Source organism: Drosophila novamexicana, unplaced genomic scaffold (genome assembly GCF_003285875.2).
Source record: "Drosophila novamexicana strain 15010-1031.04,08,12 unplaced genomic scaffold, DnovRS2.1 tig00001353-arrow-arrow-pilon, whole genome shotgun sequence".
Lineage (NCBI taxonomy): Eukaryota > Metazoa > Arthropoda > Insecta > Diptera > Drosophilidae > Drosophila > Drosophila novamexicana.
The window spans coordinates 104374-125662 of NW_020824851.1; the positions used below are offsets into that span (position 1 = coordinate 104374).

The following is a 21289-nucleotide window of genomic DNA, read 5'->3' on the forward strand; positions in this document are numbered from 1 at the left end:
GTTGGGTCTAGCTAATAAATGTTTGAGTCAGAGACACAATTCTAACGATTGCCAAAAAACTGAAATTTGCCTTTGCAGATTCCGACTCGACAGAGAACGATGCGGTCGCCGCGCAGGACATACTGACGTGCGGCGCGTGCCAGAAGACCTTCGCGCTGTCGGACATCGTCCGGTTCATACAGCACAAGGTGCTGCAGTGCAACAAGGAGAACTATGGCCAGTGCACCACACAGGCGCCCAGCATGGATCGCGATGCCGACGAGGGCCGCCCACTGAGCCTGGTCAATCGCCGTCCCTCAATATCGGCGCCCATCACAGGCCGCAAATCGGCCCCAGTTGCGGCGGCTCCGCCCAGCGCCACGGCTGCTGCGGCTGCAGCGGCAGCGGCGGCGGCAACGGCAGCGGCAACAGCTGCTGCTGCGGCGGCCGCTGTGGCCAGCAGCGCAGCGAGCGGCTCACGCATACACACACCGCCGCCAAGTCCAGCGGATCTGCTGGCCGATGGCGCCAGCAGCACGCCCAAGCGCCTGGTGGATGGTGAGTAGACTCTGCCTTCCCCCTCCCTGTCCGCCCTTTCCGGCTGTGGCTAACACGCGGTCTGTCTTCCACAGAGAACGACAATACGACGCCCAAGGCGGACAGCGATGCGCTGACCACAGCCAGCGGCACGCCCCTGGAGGCGCACAGTCCCAGCCGCGCACAGTCCAAGTCGGAGCAGCCACCCGAGCCGCATCTTGCTGAGGACTGCACGCTCGACGATGACAAGCCAAAGGTCAAGCAGGAGCCCTATGCCGATGACGAGCTGCCCCAAGACGTTGACGAACAGCAGCCCGACTTGGAGCAGCAGCAGCACCACCACCAACAGGAGGAGCAATCCCAGCTGGATGCCCAGCTGCTGTCCACGGCGGACGAGTGCCAACAGCCGCTGGCCAAGCGGCCCAAAATGGAGCTCGTCGATGCCGAGGCCAACACAGTGCATACAGGTGAGCAGCCGTACCCTTCCCCCATCGTGTCCCTCTCCCTCGTTTGCGTATTTTTTATTGTGCGCATATTTGAGTAATGAAAATTAAAAGCCAGAATCCAAATGGCCACCCACACTCCCCTCCAACTCCCCCAAAAGCGCGCCCGCTTAAGTGACCAGCGCTTAAAACAGGAAAAAAAAGGAAAGTCCAAAGATCAAACGAGGCGGCAAAAATGTGCGCAAACAATGTGTTTGATGTGCGTGTATGTGTGTGTGTGTATGTGTGTTTGTCAAAGGATATGCACTCGCGGCTGCTGTCCATAAGTCGCCGCTGATCGGGCCGCGGGGCAGCTGAGCGCGCGATAAGCTGCAGCTGCATTAACACACCCGCCCACCGCGCCCCGCCCCTTTTGACCAGCGCTTTGTTGTGCATAAAAAAACAGAAACGCAGAAGCAGAAGCAGAAGCAAAAGCAGGGCAAATGTGGCAGGACATGCAGCAAAATATGGGAACGTGGGCGACATCAAAGCGCAAACGGCTGATAAAACTGAAGTGCAGCAGGACCAAAAAGGACACTCGGACAACAGCAGCAGGGATCGGAAGGGAGGGGGGTAGGGGGCGAGCGAGGTAGAGCAGAAGCTTCGATTGTCACGCGGCGTTGTCCTTTGACTTTGACATTTTTCAATGCAAATGTGGACGATGAAGCTGATGAAAAGCCAAAGCCAAAGCCAAAGCGAAAGCGAAAAGACAGCAATAAAAACAATAGCAAGGAGCAAGCGGACAGGATGGGTAGCGGGGCGAAAGGGTAAAGGGTAAACCCAACAGGACGCAGAACAAAACAAAGGCTGTAGATGTATCTGAAGCTGAAGTCGAGCTGCCCTCGAGGGTAATTTCAAAGGCGGAAGCAAAGGAATGTGCGCACGAGGGGCAGGGTGGCAGCGGCAGAGGGGAGAGGCGGAGAGGTACAAACCACTTGAGTGGACAAAGCGCACAGGACACTCGAATATGAATATGAATGCGAATGCGAATGTGAATGTGAATGCGAACTGGACTTGACACACGCACAAAAGAGAACGTTAACGGAAAAAGCTTGAGAATAAAAGACAAAAGGGGCAAGGGCAAAAGGTTAGGCATAAGAGGTAGAAAGGGTTTCGGGGTAAGTTGACCATTGAGGCGGTCAGTTGGCTGACGAGTTGACCAGCACAGCAGCAGCCACGTGCCACGGCACAAGGTCAAAGGTGAGGTGCGGTGAACAGCGCGTGGCAGCTATTGACGGCGGCAATTGACAGGCGGCGTTCGAGTTGACCAAACTGATTGAGTGAGTGTTTGAATGAGTGCGAGCAGGTGCGCGTGTTAAGTGGCAATCATTTGCATAAACAAAGCGAATGCAGCACATGCAATACAATCATAAATAGAAAAGAAATTAACTTATAATAATAGCTTATGAAAACACTCATGAATACTTGTGAATACACTCATGAATAGTTTTAAATACACTGATAGGTACCCAAAATTGTATACCTTATTGCTAGCGTTTGCTAGCTAGTTTCACTTATGAAACTCCTCCTGTATTTACATGAATACAATCATGAATACACTCGTGAGTGCAGCTATGAACGGAATCTATTATTACATTCTTGCTGGCGCTTGCTAGCATTGTTACAATACACTCGTGAGTATACTCATTAATGCACTCACAGCTTTCAGCTGACATAGCATATTCACCTGCTGCACTCGCTCAGTGACTCAGTCAGTTAATCAGTCAATCAAAGCTTGACGCATGATGCGTGTCAGTCGCATTTGAATGCTATCACACACACACACACACACACACACACACACACACACACACACACACACACACACGCAAGCACGCACATACATTGTCGCAATTTAACCCTTGAACTTTGCGCTTTTGACACGAGCAACAAAAGCGACAGCAACAACAAAAGTCACCGACAACAAAGTTGTTTGACTCCTGACAATGCAAAACTGTCAGCACTTCAACGGCGGCAGCCGCAGATACAGATACATATACAAATACAGATACAGATACAGAAACGGATACGGCAGTGGATGCACAGATACAGCTACACAGCTGCAGATACATTTGTATCTGTATCTGTATCTGTATCTGTATACATATCTGTATCTGTCGCGTTAATTACGCATTGTTTTACAATTTTTTGCTACTCTTTTGCGCACTTTTTTCTTGCTCGCATTTGAAAGTTGTTGTTGCTGTTGCTGCCGTTGCTGCTGCTGCTGTTGTCCTCGCATCCAATTGTTGTCCATTTGGTAATTATAAATATGTAGCGACTGCTGCCATGGCTACCCCACACACACACACACACACACACACACACCTGACTGTGAAAAACTGTCAACAAATTGGGGAAAATGAAAATATTTGTTGCGATGCGCGCGATGTCACGACTTTTTTTTTATTTTTGGTACACGCTTTTTACGCTGTTGCCTGTCAGCCTGTGTGTGTGTGAGTGTGTGCCTCATGTTAATTATCAATTTGCTGGCGCACTTTCAAATGCGCAGCGTGTCGCGACCGCAGCAACAATGAAAAACCATCACGAGTCAGCTGAGTGGGTTGCTTGCAGAGGGTGGGGAGGAGCGCGGGCCTGAGGTCTGAGGTCAGCCAAAAGGACAACAGCGCTTGAACCCATTTTATCAATACACACAGCCACATATTCATTCATTCATTCATTCAGTATTCACCGCACTCGCATTCAATTATTGACTCATGCTGGCACTAAGCCAGGCATTAACGTTCTGGCCCCTTTTTAAAAATGGTAAAAGAAGAGTGTCACACCCCTTCCCCCCATTTCCCTCCCCCTCTCCCTCGCACAGCCACCTGGACGAGCGTTTCAATATCCAAATCAATGGCTAATGCGCTCGGCGCATGCAATTTCACGTCCACCCACAAAAAGGATTACGCGCGCGCCTTGCTTTGTGGCAGGAGCAGCAGTAGCAGCAGGATAAAAAGAAAGAAAGAATAGAAAAAAAGGATACACTAGCAAAGGCTTAAGCAAAGGTCGAGCCATGCAAATCGCCGCAGGAGCCCGCAGGACACTCGACAACGGCTGCCGCTGCCGCTGAGTTGGCAACATGCGGCAAAAAGCTGCAACAATTATCCCATTACTGTGCAACCCTTTTCTTGTGTGTGTGTTGGCTGCCCACCCGCTGACCCCCGTTCCCCCCGCCCCCTTGTTGAATGGCATTGCTCATACGCGTCGTTGTCCTGGCGCACTTCCTGGCTCCACTTTGCAGCAGGCGGTCAATTTGCCATTTCCTGGCGACTTGTCTCAGCTTTGCTTTGTTTTGTTTTGTTTTGCGCTCGCTTCCGTCTGAGCTGCTCTGAATGCAGTCACTCGAGATTGAGACGGAGCTGGAGCAGGAGCTGGACCTGGTGTCCTGACTCCCGCAGGACAATGCCAGCATGCGAGCAGCTGAAAGAGGCTGCCAAGTTCAGAGCGTGCCAGGCGCAGGCCAAAGACAGACCGACAGACCGGCAGACAGACAGACAGACAGGCAGCTAGAAGATACTCCTCTCCTGCTGCCAGGACATAAAGGATGCGAGCTTGGCGCGTGCGCAACGCGCGTCTGTGCACACAAAAAACGAACCCGAATTAAATGGAAGCAACCTCTTCGAGCAGTTGGCAAATGCCGCACGTTTTTCGACAACTTTTGCCTCGTTTTTTATGACAAGCGCGATGTGCCCAAAATGATAATGATCCATGATCCCGAACAACAACAACAGCAACAACAGGAGCAGCAGCAACTGCTGTCGGCAGAGGCAGCAGCCCGACGTGTTAAACCCTTTGCAACCCCTTAACCCCTAGCCCCTAACCCCTAACTAGTAAGGAGCGAGACCCGCTGAACCCTTTTGATGTACACAAATTATGTATCTGTCAGATTCATTTGCATTTCCTGCGGCCCGCATGGCGCAAGGATTTCAACGTTGCCCTGGCATTGATCGGCATTGTCCTTGCGCCGGGGTCGTGGCCAAATCATGTTCAGCACGCTCTCACCTTTCGGCAGGAAGTCGCGAAGAAGAAGCAGCGAGGCTGCAGCCGCGCGGAACGTCATAAAATTAAAAAATATATATATAAAAAAAATAGCTGGAAAAATATACGAAAAAGTAAACAAAAGAGAAAGCAAAAGTGTAGTTACTTGCGAGTGTGTGTGTGTGCGAGTGTGTGTGTGTGTGTGTGTGTGTGTGTGTGTGTGTGTGTGTGTGTGTGTGTGTGTGTGTAACTCCTGCTTTAACTGACGGGCTCGTGCGCGACATGCGTTTTCCTCAACATCCTTTTTGTCAATTCCAACTCCAGCTTCGACTCCAAACGCATTTTCATTTTACTTTTCTTTTCCATTTTCATTTTCATTTTCAATTCCTTTTTTTTTTTTTGCTCTTGCCTTTTTTTAAAGCGTCATTTAAATGCAAAGTGCGTTGCTCGAGCTGCCAGTTTTTCCACAGTTTTTCCTCTGCTGCTTTTCATTGCTGTTGTTCTCTTTCTCGTTGTTGTTGTTGTCGCTGAGGGTAGTTGGCTTCTAATAGTGGCATTAACACCTTGTTGCCCGCATGGCCAGCGCCAGCGTGGTGACATGTGTTGACCTGTGCAGCAGCTTTTCTTTGCGCTTCGATTAGCCCTGGACCACGTCTGCTATCTACGTGTTAATACTCTACCTCTGCCGAGCCGCTTGCCAGTTGCCTCCGCTTTGGCTAGACCTTAGAGACTTTGTCTGCAGCAGCATTAGATGCGGTGCAGTCAATAGTTAATCAAAGGTCTAGCGAAATATCAGGAATAGATGTTTTTTTAAAGTTTATTCAAATATTTGCCCAGCTTTTTTCAGCCTGCCTTCAATCTTTCACACTCTGCTGTCGCACATTTTCATAGCCTACTTTTGTGTGCTCGATTAGCTCAATCTTGCATTTTAATTTATTTTTGTTATTATTATATTTCATATTAAAGTTCCTCCTCGTCCCGCAGCCCCTTCTCGGCAGAGAGTGTATTCTCAAGTCGTTTTTCACTCTGCTCTTTGCCTTTAACACATATTTTATTATTATTGTAGTCTTTTTTTTTGTGGTTGTCTTCATTTCGTTTTTATTTTCGTGCCGTAGCAAATTTTCACATTTTCACATTTTTCATTTTAAAAATCGCATCTGTTGCGTTGTCCCCGGCCCGGCCGGGCCCGACCCCGGCCCCACCCCGGCCAATCAGCGCCCCAAGCGAACCCTCCTGCCGCAGTCGTCGATAGTTATGGCCACATGTGCGCCCGCTTGTAATTTCCGCCGCAGGACATGTGGGTGGTTTGGGTGGTTTTTGATTTTCATTTTCGGTTTACGGTTTTCGGTTTTTGGTTTTTGGTTTCCGTGGCAAATTAACAAACGTCGCGACAAACCGCACGGAAAATATCACAAGAAAAAAGTACAAAATAAAAAACGAAAACTATTACGATACAGGACGACGCGTGTGCGTGTGTGTGTGGGTGTGTGGATGTGCGTGTGTGAGGATGAGTTTGTGTATCATTTTGGCAATATCCTGCTGTAAGGGGCAGCTGTCTGTTTGAGGCACCTGCAGCTGTTGCGGCTGATGTTGCTGCCGTGCACGCCCATTTGTATGCAAAGCACGCTAGCAACATCACATTTGTGTGTGTGTGTGTGTGTGTGTGTGTGTGTGTGTGTGTGTATGTGTGTGTGTTGCACACAAAATCAATAAATAAATAAATTCGCCGCCGCAAATTTGCAGCAGCAAATATCTGCAGCATAACTCTCCCTCTCCCGCTTTGGGGCTCTGGCCTGGTATTTATTAATAATTAATAAGCCAAATTGCTGGTAGCCCCATTTCCTGCCAATTGACATATTTGACTGACAACATAGCTAAACACGAAACTCATCTCCCCTCGTCTCTCTCTCTGTTTCTCCCTCTTATTGCAGAGCCCAGCAATTACACCTGTTCGACCTGCAAGACCCGCTACACATCCGCCTGGCGGCTCATCCAGCACGTGCAGCACTCGCACGGCGTCAAGATCTACGTGGAGTCGGGCGGCGGTGGCGCCACCTTGACTGTGGCCACGCCCGCCGCCCTCAATGCAGCCGCATCGGCAGCGGCAGCGAACGCCAGCGTCAGCCCCAATCGCAGCCTCAGTCCATCAGCAGCCGCGGCAGCGGCAGCAGCGGCCGCAGCAGCAGCAGCAGCTGTTGGTGTGCCGCTGCCGTTGCACGCGCTGATGGCGCAGGCCGTCGCCTCGCAGTCGCAGTCGCCGGCGCCAAAGCGCAGCAGCAGCAACAGCAGCGCCGCCGCTGCCGCAGCAGCAGGAGGAGCTGCTTCAGCCAATACGAGCAGCAGCAGCAATGCGAGCAGCGGCAATTCGCCGACGCAACAACTGTTGCAGCAGCGCGCACAGCAGCAACAGCAGCAGCAGCAGCAACAACAACAGCAACAACAGCAACAGCAGCAACAGAATATGGCCACGGCCATGGCAGCGGGCATGCGTCATCATCCGCTGCTGGCACCTCCGGAGGCAATGCACGCGAATCCGTTCCAGCTGCTGCGCATGCCGCTGCCGCCCGCGCTGGCCCAGGGCAATGTAGTTCCTAGCGTGGCGCCGCTTTTCGGCAGACCCACGCCCGCCGATCACTATCGCATGGAGCAGCTGGTGAGCGAGCAGTTCCGGCATCATGGCTTCAATCTGGCCGCCGCCGCTGCCGCCGCCCAGGCCCAGTTCAATGCCAACACCCAGCAGCAGCAACAGCAGCAGCAGCAACCGATCCCTGGCGTTGCTGTCAACGTTCCTAGCGGCATCGAGCAGCGGCCGCCCTCGAGCAACAGCAGCCAGCGCGGCTCTGTGCCGCCCGCCGCGTTGCCGCCGCCTTCGCTCAGCTCACAGCAGCAACAGCAGCAACAACAGCAGCAGCAGCAACAGCAGCAGCAGCAACAGGCTGCTGCAGTGAGTCCAGCGGGAGCCGCATTGAATCTGGAACCGCAGCAGATGGATTTTTACTCGCAGCGATTGCGTCAGCTTGCGGGCACAACAAGCCCTGGAGCTGGCAACATTGTTAACTCGAGCTCGCCGAGTCCACGACAGAAGCAATCGCCGCGCTTTGCGAGCCCCTCGCCCAGCTCCGCGGCCAGCGTGCAGCTGGCTGCAACGCCGCGTCCCCATTCCCTGACGCCGCCCGAGCGGAGCACCGAGAATGGCGGCCAGCAGCAGCACAGCCAGCACGGCCAGCAGATGCCCAGCACCCCACGCTCGGCCAGCACGCCGCCGAGCAAGCAGCATGCCCCAGCCGCGGACTCGGAGCGCAACGAAGCGGAGGCAATGGAGCTGGCGAGCAGCTGCTTCGCGTGCGGCTACTGCGACAAGAAGTTCCGGTTCGAGAACAATCTGATCATCCACCAGCGGACGCACACCGGCGAGAAGCCGTACAAGTGCACCGCCTGTGACTTCGAGTGCTCCCACATCCAGAAGCTGATGAAGCACATGCGCGTCCATCGCAGCCCCGCCGAGGGCCACGACGGCGGCAGCAGCAGCAATGGCGGCGACAACAATCAGGATGGCCACGACGGCGGCAGTAATGCCGATTCGTTAGAGACAAACGAGGCGGACAACGACGATGATCCCAATCCGGATGAGTCCGACGACGAGCTCAACGAGGAGGACGTCGATGCGGATGCCGATGGTGATGGTGAGGGCGAGGACGATGATGAGGATGAGCTGGAGGACTGTGAGGACGTCGACTACGAGGCCGAGGATCTCAGTGTCAACAATCGCATCGATGGCAAGAGCCAAAGCCCCAAGACGACTAGCTCCGGCGCCACCTCGCTGGTGGGCGAGCTGATGGACAAATTCGGGCTCTCCAACATAGCCCAATACTCGGAGGCCTACAAGCAGGCCCTGCAGGAGTCCGGACGCAAGGAGGCCGCCGCTGTCGCCGCTGCCGCTGCAGCTGCCGCAGCCGTCGACAACAACAATCGCGGCTCCTCTGGACCCGGAGCCGGAGTCGGAGCCGGATCTGGTGCTGGTGGACCCGGGGGCCCTGGTGGCGCTGGCCCCGCCGGCGCGGACAAGCTGAACGGCTTGCCGGTGGCGGCGCTGCGTCTGCGCGACGAGTTTGCCAAGAACTGCAACATGTTCCAGCCGCAGCCGCAGGATGGGGCCGGCCAGGTGCCCCTCTTCAATCCGTTTCCCAATCCCTTCGAGCTGTCCAAGCGCATGAAAATGGACGGCGGCGACTGGTGGGGCATGTCCGCGCTCCATCGCAACGAGGCACTCTTCGAGAACCTGAAGCTGAAGCCGCTGGGCCTAGGCGGCGCCAACTCGCTGCTGCAGGGGCCGCTGCTGAAGAAGGAATCGCGACAGCGCAACGACACCTGCGAGTTCTGCGGCAAGGTGTTCAAGAACTGCTCCAACCTGACCGTGCATCGGCGCAGCCACACCGGCGAGAAGCCGTACAAGTGCGAGCTGTGCTCCTACGCCTGCGCCCAGAGCTCCAAGCTAACCCGCCACATGAAGACGCACGGCCGCACCGGCAAGGATGTCTATCGCTGTCGCTTCTGCGACATGCCCTTCAGCGTGCCCTCCACCCTCGAGAAGCATATGCGCAAGTGTGTGGTCAATCAGGGCAAAGCGGCAGCCGCTGCCGCCAACGCGGCCAATGCCGTAGCCGCTGCCCAGGCCGCCGCCGCGGCCCAGCAGCTCCAGGCGGCGGCCGCCCAAGCCCAACACCAGCAGCAGCAGCAGCAACAGCAACAGCAGCAGCAGCAGCAACAGTTGCCCACGCAATCGCAATTGTCGCCACCTTGCCCCATGGGCGTGGCTGTGGGCTTTCCACCGCAGTTCGGCGTCGCCGGCGGCCACAATCTGTCGCTGGCGGGCAGCGTGAGCGGCGATAACGATTCGAATGCATCCTCCAGCCTACCCGCGCACTCCATTTCGCTCAAGGAGGAGGCATGACTTTTTAGCAGCTGGAGCAGCAGCGCCCAACCGCCGCCGCCGGCAGCGACACATGGTCTGCCGCCCCCCGTTCCACATGTGCTGCAGCCGCATCCACACGCGCTGCTGCCACCGCCTGGACATCCGCATCATCATTCGCATTCGCAGTTGGCCGCCAGCAGCCGCAGCCGCCTCATGTCGCGCATCTTCTAAAGATGCCAAACCCCCACGCCCCTCGTCCCTGTGTATATATCAGTTATCGCACGGTTATGATACAGCCACCCGACACCCGACACCCGCCCCCCGCCCGTCTACTACCCTCACAGCAACTTTCTAAAAGATTGCGCCGCGAACTTCTGCAGCAGTTGTTGCCTCTCCCAGCCACAGCCACACCCCCGCCCCCGCCCCCCGACATCAGCTGCTCCTTGAAGGCGACTTAAACACGACCAGAGGCATTTAATACCAAAGCAATAACCGTTATGTAATATAATTTTAAACAATTTTTTTTCCAATTTTTTTTTTTTTTTTTTAATAAGATATATATATATACATAACATATATCATACGTGTTGTATTTAAAATGATTTTTCACAATTATGCATATTTTTTTTAATATTTTTAAAATAGTTTATACGAAGCACAAAAGAAAAAACATTAAGTATATATATATGTATATACTTATAATATATATATATATATATATATTAGAAATGTAAACAATGCTTGGCAGGAGCCGCAGCCACAGCTGCGCCAGTGACACAATTTCCAGTGTATTTCTAGCGGATAAGAGTTAATAATACTTTGTAAAAAGGCAAAACTAACAACTACAAAAAATACTATAAAAGAAAACCTAAAAAAAAATACTACAAAACCAACTAAAAGTAAATATAAAAAAATATATATATAAAAAGCAAACTCTGCGCTAAAGTTTAACACACATTTGCACATGTGTATGATCCATATATATATACATATATATGTATATATATAGTACAGATATATCTCCTCTTTTTTGTGTGTTTTTTAAGATCGCGTATTTGTTAAACATCGATGTACATTTTAGTAAATCTAGACATTTAGGCACTAAAGCGCAAAACTTGTATAAAAGAAAACTTATCAACTATAATTAATATATATTACCATATATTATATGTATGCATATATCAATATATATTTATATATATATATATATATATATGCATATATATAATATATATATATATATCTTTTTTTTATATCATTTCGAGACATTTTTTGCATAGAAAATAATTCTATTATTAAATGTAATTAAAAAAAAAATGAAAAAACAACAAAAAACAAAACCGAAAGTAATCAAATTTTTTACTTACATACATAAATAAATCTATAAATGTAAACACAATTTTTTTTTAACAATTAGCTTAAGAATTGAAGAAAATGCAAATTAAAAAAAAAGAAAGAGAAAAACAAAAATTGTAGAGCAGCAAATTTGGCAGCAGTTGAGCATTAGAAAAGGCAGGCAACATATGAAAAGAGGGGTGAAAAGTCATGAAATTTGTACGTAAAACTTCAAGCGAAAAGCAATTAACAATTATAGAAACAAAAACAAAAAAACAACAACCGAAACAACAAAAACAACAAACAAATAACTAGATTTAGAAGACTGAGGAACTAACGTATTTGTATTTATTTTCTTTGCCTATAAAAAAGACAAAAGAACGATGCGTATTGAGAGTGAGATAGTGGAAGAGAGAGAGGGGGAGAGAGACACAGGGGAAGAGGGAGGGTACCCAATACGAGAAATGAACCAATTTTTTTTGCCTAAATGTTTTTGCTGTTGATTTTCGTTATTTGATTGATAAAAAGAAAAACTTTTGAAAAACAAAAAAAAAACTCCATTTTGATTAATATTTAATAATTGTTTTTAGTACAAATTTTTTTGGCGAGCAAAATTCAAATTGAAGTTGAAAAAGCAGAAAAAAGAAAAAAAAATTAGTTAACTTTGTTTTTTTTTTTCTTTTCTTTGTTTTTTGTTTAGTTCTGGTTTCTAATTTACCAAAAAAAAAGTTAAGAATTGCTTCTACTATTGCAGCCCACACACACACACACACACACACACACACACACATACACACACACATACACATACATACATTCATACATACACACACACCGCTAAAATAAACACCCCCTCACCCAACAACAGTGGCTGCTGCAATAATACAAACAATTTTGTATGTAAAGCCAACTATGAAGTTTATCGTGCATAATTTATTTGAGAGAGCGAGAAAGGAAAAAGCTAGCGAGAGCGAGAGCGGGAGAGAGAGAGAGAGAGAGCGTAGTAAGAAAAGGTTTTTGAAATGAAATTCTTAAAACTGAGCAAAATGCATTGTGTTTCAGACAAGACATACATATATATATATATATAGATAGTATATATACATCTATATACCTATATATAGTTAATATATATAAAATCAAGAAAAACTGAATAAAAAAGCAAATACTATAAAAATCATACAACATTTATGTTTTATTTAAACTCAACTGATTAAACCCTATTTGATTTATTATCCTATTATTTTTATTATTTGTTTTTTATTTAACAGCAACACAAACGGAGCAACAAGAAAGTGAAAACGAACTTCACAAGAAAAAAAAAACCGCTGCATATATATATATATAAAAAAAAACAGCCCAGCAAACTAAAAACCTATCATAACACATTAGAAAATTTAATTGTAGCTATTTAAACAAAAATGAAAACTCAAGAAATTTATACTAAAAATAATAACAAAGCGAAGCACAAGAAATACACTTTAAAACTCAAAGAAACGACAAATGCGTAAAATGTGCAACTAAAAAAATTGATAAGTAAAATTTCAAGCAAAAAAAAAAAACAACAAAAAAACAAAATATTTTTCAAGTGTGTGTAATTTTTTGAACATAAACAATAATAAATACAAAGCGTAAATTAATAATTAAAAATAGTTGTCTGTGTTACAAAATACAAATACAAAAATACATACAAATTACAAAAATTGTAAAAAAAATAAAACTCAGCATTTTTGTATTTACCCAATGATCGCGTGCTATAAAATTTATGGCAGCGCACAAAGGTAGGCAACATAAAATTATTAAACGATCGCGAATTACCATAAACAACATTTGTTGCATAGTTTGCAGCGCGCGCTGTTAGCCGACAGATGTCGCCACGCGTGCGAGCCGAAGCAAGCGCACGAAATGCAAATCCCGCACACACACACACAAATACACAGGCAAAGACACTTCACACATGTCGCCTACCCACATATGCGTGCTTGGTGAGAGCGAACGAGTAAGCGAGCGAGCAAGAGAGAGCGTGTGTCCATACATGTACTGCCGCTGCCCAGTGGGCCCCCATTGGCCGCTGGCCATACAAACGCCCGTAGCCGGACCCATGCCGCCACATTCCCTCCAGAGTCACACATCGCTCTTAGCTCGACCAACAGTGACCAATCCAACATAACTGGCCGCCCAATTGGCAGGGCGGAAACTTCAATTCGAATTGGAATCTAACGACTGCTAGACGCTCGAACACATGTGGCCGGCGCATGTGTGAGCCAGCCAAAAGCCAACGCAAAGTCAAAGCTGGCGCCAACGCCCGCAGCGCTGCTAACGTCGCTGCCCAAGCTAGCGTAGTCAACCACCCGCCCATGCCCAAGGCAGCGAGTAGCTTGTGGCCGGCTCGAACTTGTTCGCACAACGGAGCGTCGAACATGTTCGCTTCCTTCGGTCTGTTTCGAGTTGAGTGTTATGTCGTTTTGGAACGTCATATTTCCGCGCGGAGTTATGTCGTTTTGGAACGTCATATCTCCGCGCGGAGTTATGTCGTTTTGGAACGTCATATCTCCGATTGGAGTTATGTCGTTTTGGAACGTCATATCTCCGCTTGGAGTTATGTCGTTTTGGAACGTCATATCTCCGCTTAGAGTTATGTCGTTTTGGAACGTCATATCTCCGCTTGGAGTTATGTCGTTTTGGAACGTCATATCTCCGCGCGGAGTTATGTCGTTTTGGAACGTCATATCTCCGCTTGGAGTTATGTCGTTTTGGAACGTCATATCTCCGCGCGGAGTTATGTCGTTTTGGAACATCATATCTTCGCGCGGAGCTATTACACGAGAGCTATTACCCGAGAGCTATTACCCGAGAGCTATTACCCGATAGCTATTACCCGGGGTAGGTTCGAATATCAAAACTTTTTTGAATATTTTATTGAAAATCTTGGTTATAAATATTATACCTTTTTGAATTCGTACGGATCCCTACTATCATATGGCATTCAAAGAAATTAAAAATTGATTGGTTGGATAAAGTTGTTGACCAAAAAACGTTTCGCTTGCAAAGTCCACCTTTTTTGGAGCATCTCAAGTGAGAATCATTTAATTATGCTAAACGAAGTACTGTCCCAATCGAGCTCTCTCCACTGGATTTTTTCAAGCCATATAAATAGGTAGCTTTATCTAACTCAATATACTTACTTTGCATACCCAAGCCATTTGCATGAACATAATATTAAACAAGTAAGAGGTTCTAGTCGGGAGCTCCCTTCCCTTCTTCTAACATCAAATGCATATATATATATTCTATTTTATAAGCTATATGTCAAGTTTGGTGACTCTAGCTCTTATTATTTACCAAAATTGCCCAAAAAACAGGATATCGATATCGATTTTTATCGATTTCTTGGAACGGAGTAAGTTATCGATTTTCGGATGTTAGGTCTTTAGCTCTTATAGGTTCTGAGATCCTTGCGTTCATACATACGGACGGACGGACGGACAGACAAACGGACATGGCTAGATCGACTCGGCTATTGATGCTGATCAAGAATATATATACTTTATGGGGTCGGAGAAGCTTCCTTCTGCCTGTTACATACATTTGGATTTTGCACAAATACAATATACCCTTATACCCATTTTTAATGGGTTCAGGGTATGAAAATATGGGGTCCAATTGAAGAACTGTCCGATGTAGATTGCCTAATGCACGGAGGATAAAGATAGGAGTATCAAATATAGATGAATAAATAGTTGATAGTTGATTACTTAACACTCATATGAAATCTAGTTATTACGATATGAACATATAATATGGCTTAATAGGAAATACACAAAAATTAATGAAAAACTTAAAGGAATCAAAATGAAAATCAAAGACTTATAAAAGAAGAATTGGCCTAGGCCAAAGGAGGAGCAGCCTAACGATATTAGTTAAGCAATTCGATTAGATATTCCACTTAGAGAAGATAAATATATAAATAAATAAAGGCATCAAAACTGAGGAGAACAGATTATTCGGAGCCAATCAAATGGTCAGGGTGCAATTAATAGCAGCTCTTCAAGGGAATCCATTAGCAAGGCATCCAGGCAAGGCAGACAGATTGCGCTGGCAATTGCCCGCAACCGTCTTAGGTGACTTCGCCTGCCCCACCGCCTAGATGCAGCTAATGTGGAGGACTACGACTGCCTTGGCGACCTGGTAAGAGATTGGGGAACTGGGCTTGGACAGATTTGGGGGTACGGAGGGGAGCGAGCAATTCAAGTGTGTGTGCCTGATACTCGTATATCATGGGTAGCCTACACGAGTGTGAGCCTGCGTATGTGTGTGTGTGTGGCCATAAGGGTGAAACTTTTACTGCTTGCTTACAGAGATTCTTTTCTGATGATAAATTAATTTATTATGTTCGAATTGAAGCACTCGCAGCCAGAACGAGAAACCGGAGTCAGAGACCGAGCCCGAGCCCGAGACGGAGGCCGAGGCCGAGGACGAGGACGAGAGCGAGCCAATGCTGTTAATGTGAGCGGATGTAACAGCCATTGCCAGGCCAGGACTCAGAATCATGTAAATGTGCACACACGCACACACACAGGCACACACAGATATGTGCGTGTGAACTGCCTCAACTTTTGGATGCAGAAACAAATGCGAGACTCAAGCGCGAAATGTATGTGTGTGTGTGTGTTTCAACCCTTTCGCAAGTGTGTAAGCAATTACAGCAACAACAACGACAAAAACAACGACGAAGACTACAACAACTATAGAAATAATGAACAACACCATCTGACCACTTGAATAATTTCGAAAAGTGGCGGGTGGCCCCAGAGCCGAGTGCGCCGGGTGATGTTTTAATTGAAAGCATCGCCAGCATGGCGGACCAAATGTGACAAGGACAGCAGGGCAGGACAGGACAGTACGACCACCCAGCCACCCAACCGACCACCCGCCCGGACAGTCAGTTATGGCCAAACATGGCGGCAAGCGTCCCATCCGAAGGACATGCGTTGATTACAGAACGCACAGCGCGAATTCCCAGCGCAGCCAGAGGGTTGTGTTGTGCGTGAGTGCGTATGTGTTTGTGGACTTGGGGCATGGTGGCTCCAAGGGATTCGGGTGCTGGCCACTGCCAGAGACGCGCGCCCGGACTGGCCGAGGAAAAAGAGTTTGTGCAAAGGCAAATAGAAAATGGCCAAAACCGAATTCAAAACTTTGAATCGCATTTGGTCCTGGCCATTTTCATGGAAGCGCAAAGTTTTACACCCACACACATGAGAATTCGAATGGGTGGTTTTCGTGTGGCTGAGGGGGGAGGAAGAACAGTTGGAGAGGGGGGGTGGGGGCATGGCAAACCGGAAAGCACAGAAAGTCAAAGAACAAATGTCTGAGGCTCCGCACCGTCTGCCCCAGTATCCAGAAGGCCACACAAAACATTCGTGGGGGCAAAAAGAATGGCGCGAAATAGAGCCTAGCCGACAGCAAAATACCCTGTAAAATGCGTAATTTCGCTTTTTGATGCTCATGATGGGAATAAAGGGAAAACAAAAAGTTTACAAAGTGCGTACAGCTAAAAAGTGGCTGAAAACTGAAGAATACCCTGTAACAAATGACAATTAAATTCCATTAGTTATCTAGACTTAATAATAAGAGACTTGTCTTAAAAATCAGCATCATTCGGCATTAAAGCTAATCAAAGATAATTTTGAACTTTTTAAACAGAGGAGACGCATAAAATACCCTGTAATTAGAAACTCTGAAAGAATTTTAAAAGGCATACACTGGTTTTCTAAGAAGTGAATGAAGTATTGATAACCAGTTAAAGAGCAAGACTATTAAACACCCTGTAAAATGTTTAATTACAAACCTTAACAGATTCCCGGAAAGCTAAAAGAACGTAAAATCAAAGTGCGCGATTGTAAGATACCCATTAAGAATAAGAACTATTTTTTAAACATTCTTGATTGAATTTTGGTACCTCAAACATATAATAATAATATATACTTAGGTAATTCCTTAAGAACTGTATGAATAGTTGCACAACTGTGAAATACCCTGTAGTACATGTATGTGCAAGGTGGGTTCCGAAAGAATAATGAATCGGACAGTATTGGGAATGCAAAATTTAAACGGAAAATATGTCGGAAATGTGAACTGAAAACTTCTTAAAAGAAATGTGTAGCTACTTTAAATTATAAAGTCGTTAGTATAATTAAAATTATTTAACTAGTTCTATAATAATACTTCTAGCTCAATCGATTAACTCTGAAAAATAGCTCCATTTATACCCTATATCCATTTGGTTGCAGGGTATTGAAGCTGAAGGGATGCATTTGCGCATTGACACCGCAAGGCACCCAAAGAAACTGAACCAAACCCAGCTAAACCAAGTCAAGCCGGAGCGGAGCAAAGCGACCCGGCGCCAGCTCCAGCTCTGGCTCCATTTTGTGTGTTTGTGGGTGTGCAGTGTGCATGTTTGTGTGTGTGTTTGTGGGTGTGTGTGGGTGAATATCGTGCTCTAGAGACCAAATGGAAACTTAAGCCTTTCTTTTGTGCCCGGCTAAGGACTCTCATGCTGTCCATGAACCTTTGTAGCGCTTTGGCTGTAGAGCGGAGTGTCAAGAGAAAGATAGAAGGATAGAGGGGGGAGGGGGGGAGGCTGTGACGCAGATACAGAGAGCGGTCGGCGCGCGTCCTTTCAGTGCATCCTTTTTGGCGCGCACAAAATTCGTGTTGTTGTTCGTCTGCCCAGCGACCATGTGCGAGTGTGTGTGTGTGCATGTTTGAAAATAGCGTGTGGAGTGCACTGTCCTTACATTGTATTCTGCTTGCAATGGCGGAGAAGAGGGACACATACATAGAAAGGATAGAGAGTGGTCTATTGCCTGGCTAGGTAGGGGCTGGGTAGGTGAAGCAGGACACACGGGGCAGGACATGGTACGCTCGCTCGCGCGCTCGCTGGCTCGTTAATAAGAGCCCCCAAGGAGCAACCCCCGACCCCACCAGCCCCACTCACAGACGCCGCAGCCGGCGGGCGGTGCGGCCTCGCAGCGTTTGTGCCATGTGCAACGGCAAGTTGCACGTTAGCCATGGCTACCTGCCACCAGCTAGCCCCCACCACCGACCCCTTGCAGCCAACCCCAAGTCCAACTCCCTCGCTGGGTTTCTGGCTAAATGCGCGCCGCTGTCCAAAGCACGATATGTGGAAAGTTTGTCTGAAAAAAAGAGAAAAAAAAAACAGAGAAGGGAAAATAATGAATAAAAGAATCATTAAGCCGGCGAATGTGTGTGCGACGGCGTTGCAAGGATGCACGGATATACAGGCTACTACCACGAGGACGACGACTGCAGCTGTAGGGTGAGGGGGGTGCGGGGCTGCGGCTACCAGGCAACCATGCCCACCAAACCGACCGCCCTCCCTCCCGCGCTTGCTGCATGGCTGACATTCAATGACTTCTCTAACTTTTCACTGGGTTTTTGTGCATTCTTCTTCTAGCTGCCACATAGAGTGTGCGTGTGTGTGTGTGCGTGTTGGCTGTGTTTTTGTTGTTCTTTCGACTCTTTCAAACAAATGCGAATGCGAATGCAATTGTGACTTGGCTTTGGCTTTGGCCACACCCCCAGGCAACCCGCCGCCCACTTTTCGTTTATTTGGAAAATCCATTTGTCCACCTTGCCTCAAGGAGTCCGCTTGCCACCGCGCCACCTGCCGCTAAATGTGAGACGGTCTTTTGCTTTGTTGCCTGCTCGCCTGCACCGCTCGCCACGTTTTGTTGCACAATTGCGACCGGGCAACGCATTGGGGGTGCATTGGCTGTGCTGTGGGGCAGCTACAGCTGCGACCATTGAACGCATCCTGAACTGTCGTTGGCATCTTTAATGACCTGCACATTGAGCTGCTCGAGCGGCGGTTGCCACTAAAAGTGCAACAACAATGAAATCTTCATCTGGATATGGCTTTGGTTTTGGCTTTGTTGTATTCGCAGCCGGATTGCTGCTCGCAGCTTGGCAGCATAACTATTTAAATACTTCCCACCCGATATTCCGGCCTTAAAGCGATCCCGTTCTGGCCCGGAACTCCAATTTCTTGTTTACCCACAACCGAACCTTAACTTTAACCAGCTTGAAACAGTTTCTTTTCAAAGCATGATTTGTTGATGAACCAAGGTTTGATGGAAAAGAGATATTGACTTGAACCGTGAACCGATTCAATTAACTTATCAGTCAATCAGTCTAACACTCAGCAAATCACTCAATCAATCAGTCAGTCAATCAATCAGTCAGCTAGTCAATCAGTAAGTCAGTCATTCAGTTTGACACTCAGCAAGTCAATCAATTAATCAGTAAGTTAGTTAGTCTATCAGTCAATTAGTCGGCCAGTCAATCAATCAGTCAGTCGGTCGGTCAGTTAGTCAGTCAGTAATTCAGTCATTCAGTCTGTCACTCAGGAAATCAATCAGTCAGTCAGTAAAAACTGCTTAACGTAGATATACATATATGTAAACGATTACAGAAAATATGATATTTGGTATACATAAAATAGTACATAGAGCAAAAAACAAGTTTCCGAGAGCTCTGCACGAATAGCACCTGCCCGACCTGGTGTGATTTAATTAAAAATGTCAAATCGCAGTGCCGCCCATTTAAATGAGCTCTGCGCAAATTTATGAGACGCGTGCTCATTGCTCGGACAGCAGCCAGGTCCGAATCCAACACAGCCCAGACGTGAGCCGTCCCCAGCTGCCAGTTTAGTTTGCAGGCTCAGTTAGTTGCCAGGTGAGTGCGCACATGTTGACATTTTAACGGCTCGTCAAAGAGTTGAAGATTGCGACATGCGATATGCGGCATGCGGCATGTGGCATGTAGCATTGTTACACGTTTACTTGAGATTGGCCAAGATGTCAGTGTAACTGCTTACAGCCCAACTGAGACGAATTGTCGAATTCCTGCTCTACGCTTGTCTTTAATTAAATTCCTCGACAAGCTCTAATTACTGATTAACTGCGATAATTAGCTGCCGACTCCCACAAGAGGTCAGCGGGTCAACAAGCTACAAAAAAATCCCTCGAAAATAATCATATAAAAAAAGAAACATGTTTTTTATATTTATTAAAGCTGCTGCAAAGCATCCCAAAACACGAGATAGAGAGATCAGCAGATCCGGCAAAGGTTAATTGTCTCTTCCCCAGCCTCATTTGCCGACCAAAAACTGACCAATGGACCGCCGCAGGGTCACGCATAGAGAAGGGGCGGAGGGGGGGAGGGTCCGACTGGGGTGTGATCTCACTGATGCTGGGCAAAACGGGCTGCGAAATTTGCCCTTTTATGCCCGAAAATAAACAGCAGCAACCCCTGACAGAGCTGGGCCGAGCCGGCGGGGTCGCCGTATCAACCGGTTCCATGCGGGAAGCTGCGCTGCGGTTCGCTCTGCTCGTGTGCATATTTATATATATATATATATATATATATATATATTATGTGTGTAAGTGTGTGTGCTTTAATGTCGCACACTATTTATTAGCCTTAGGATTAATAAATCTATTTGGTCACCGTCCTAATGAAATCACCAACGCCCCAGCCAAGACCCCAACTCCAAGCCCAAACCCAAGCCCAAACCCAAAGCCCCAGCTGGCAGACCCCCAACTTCAACAGGGCCGCAGGCGCAGCAGCCTCATGTGTGTGTGTGTGTGTGTGTGTGTGTGTTTGCGTGTGTTTGTATTTGTTGATGCGGCTGACGCAACGCCAGCAGGTATGTATCTTCGCACACACACACACACCCAACAGCTGCTCCCCCGCCCTGGCGAAACCCTCAAGTAACAAGCGAGGTCGCAGCGGCCAGCAAATGAGTTCTGGCCGCATGCGGCTGGGGGCAAGGGGCGGGGTTGGGGACTGTGCTCAGAAGTTGCCAATTTGCCTTTTTGAATTTACGCATAGCTAAAAGTATCCTTTCGGAAACCACAAATATTTACCCAGCTCAAGGCTCAGGTCTGTGGTCGCCTCGAGTCCTACTGCACGCTGCCCCGCCCTCTTGGCCAGACAGGCCGCAGGCGACGCCATCGCATTCAAGCGTCTGCCCTAACCTGCC

General features: G+C 47.8%; 1 protein-coding gene across 1 annotated transcript; it reads left to right on the plus strand.

Annotated features, from left to right (window-relative positions):
• Positions 1–227: 227 nt before the first annotated feature.
• LOC115767192 (B-cell lymphoma/leukemia 11A) lies at positions 228–10109 on the plus strand. The gene is made up of 4 exons (XM_030711383.1): positions 228–537; positions 612–983; positions 6908–7184; positions 7257–10109. Exons 1-4 carry the CDS (start codon positions 243–245, stop codon positions 9925–9927), a joined length of 3615 nt encoding a protein of 1204 aa, XP_030567243.1. The 5' UTR covers positions 228–242; the 3' UTR covers positions 9928–10109.
• The last annotated feature ends 11180 nt before the right edge of the window (positions 10110–21289 follow it).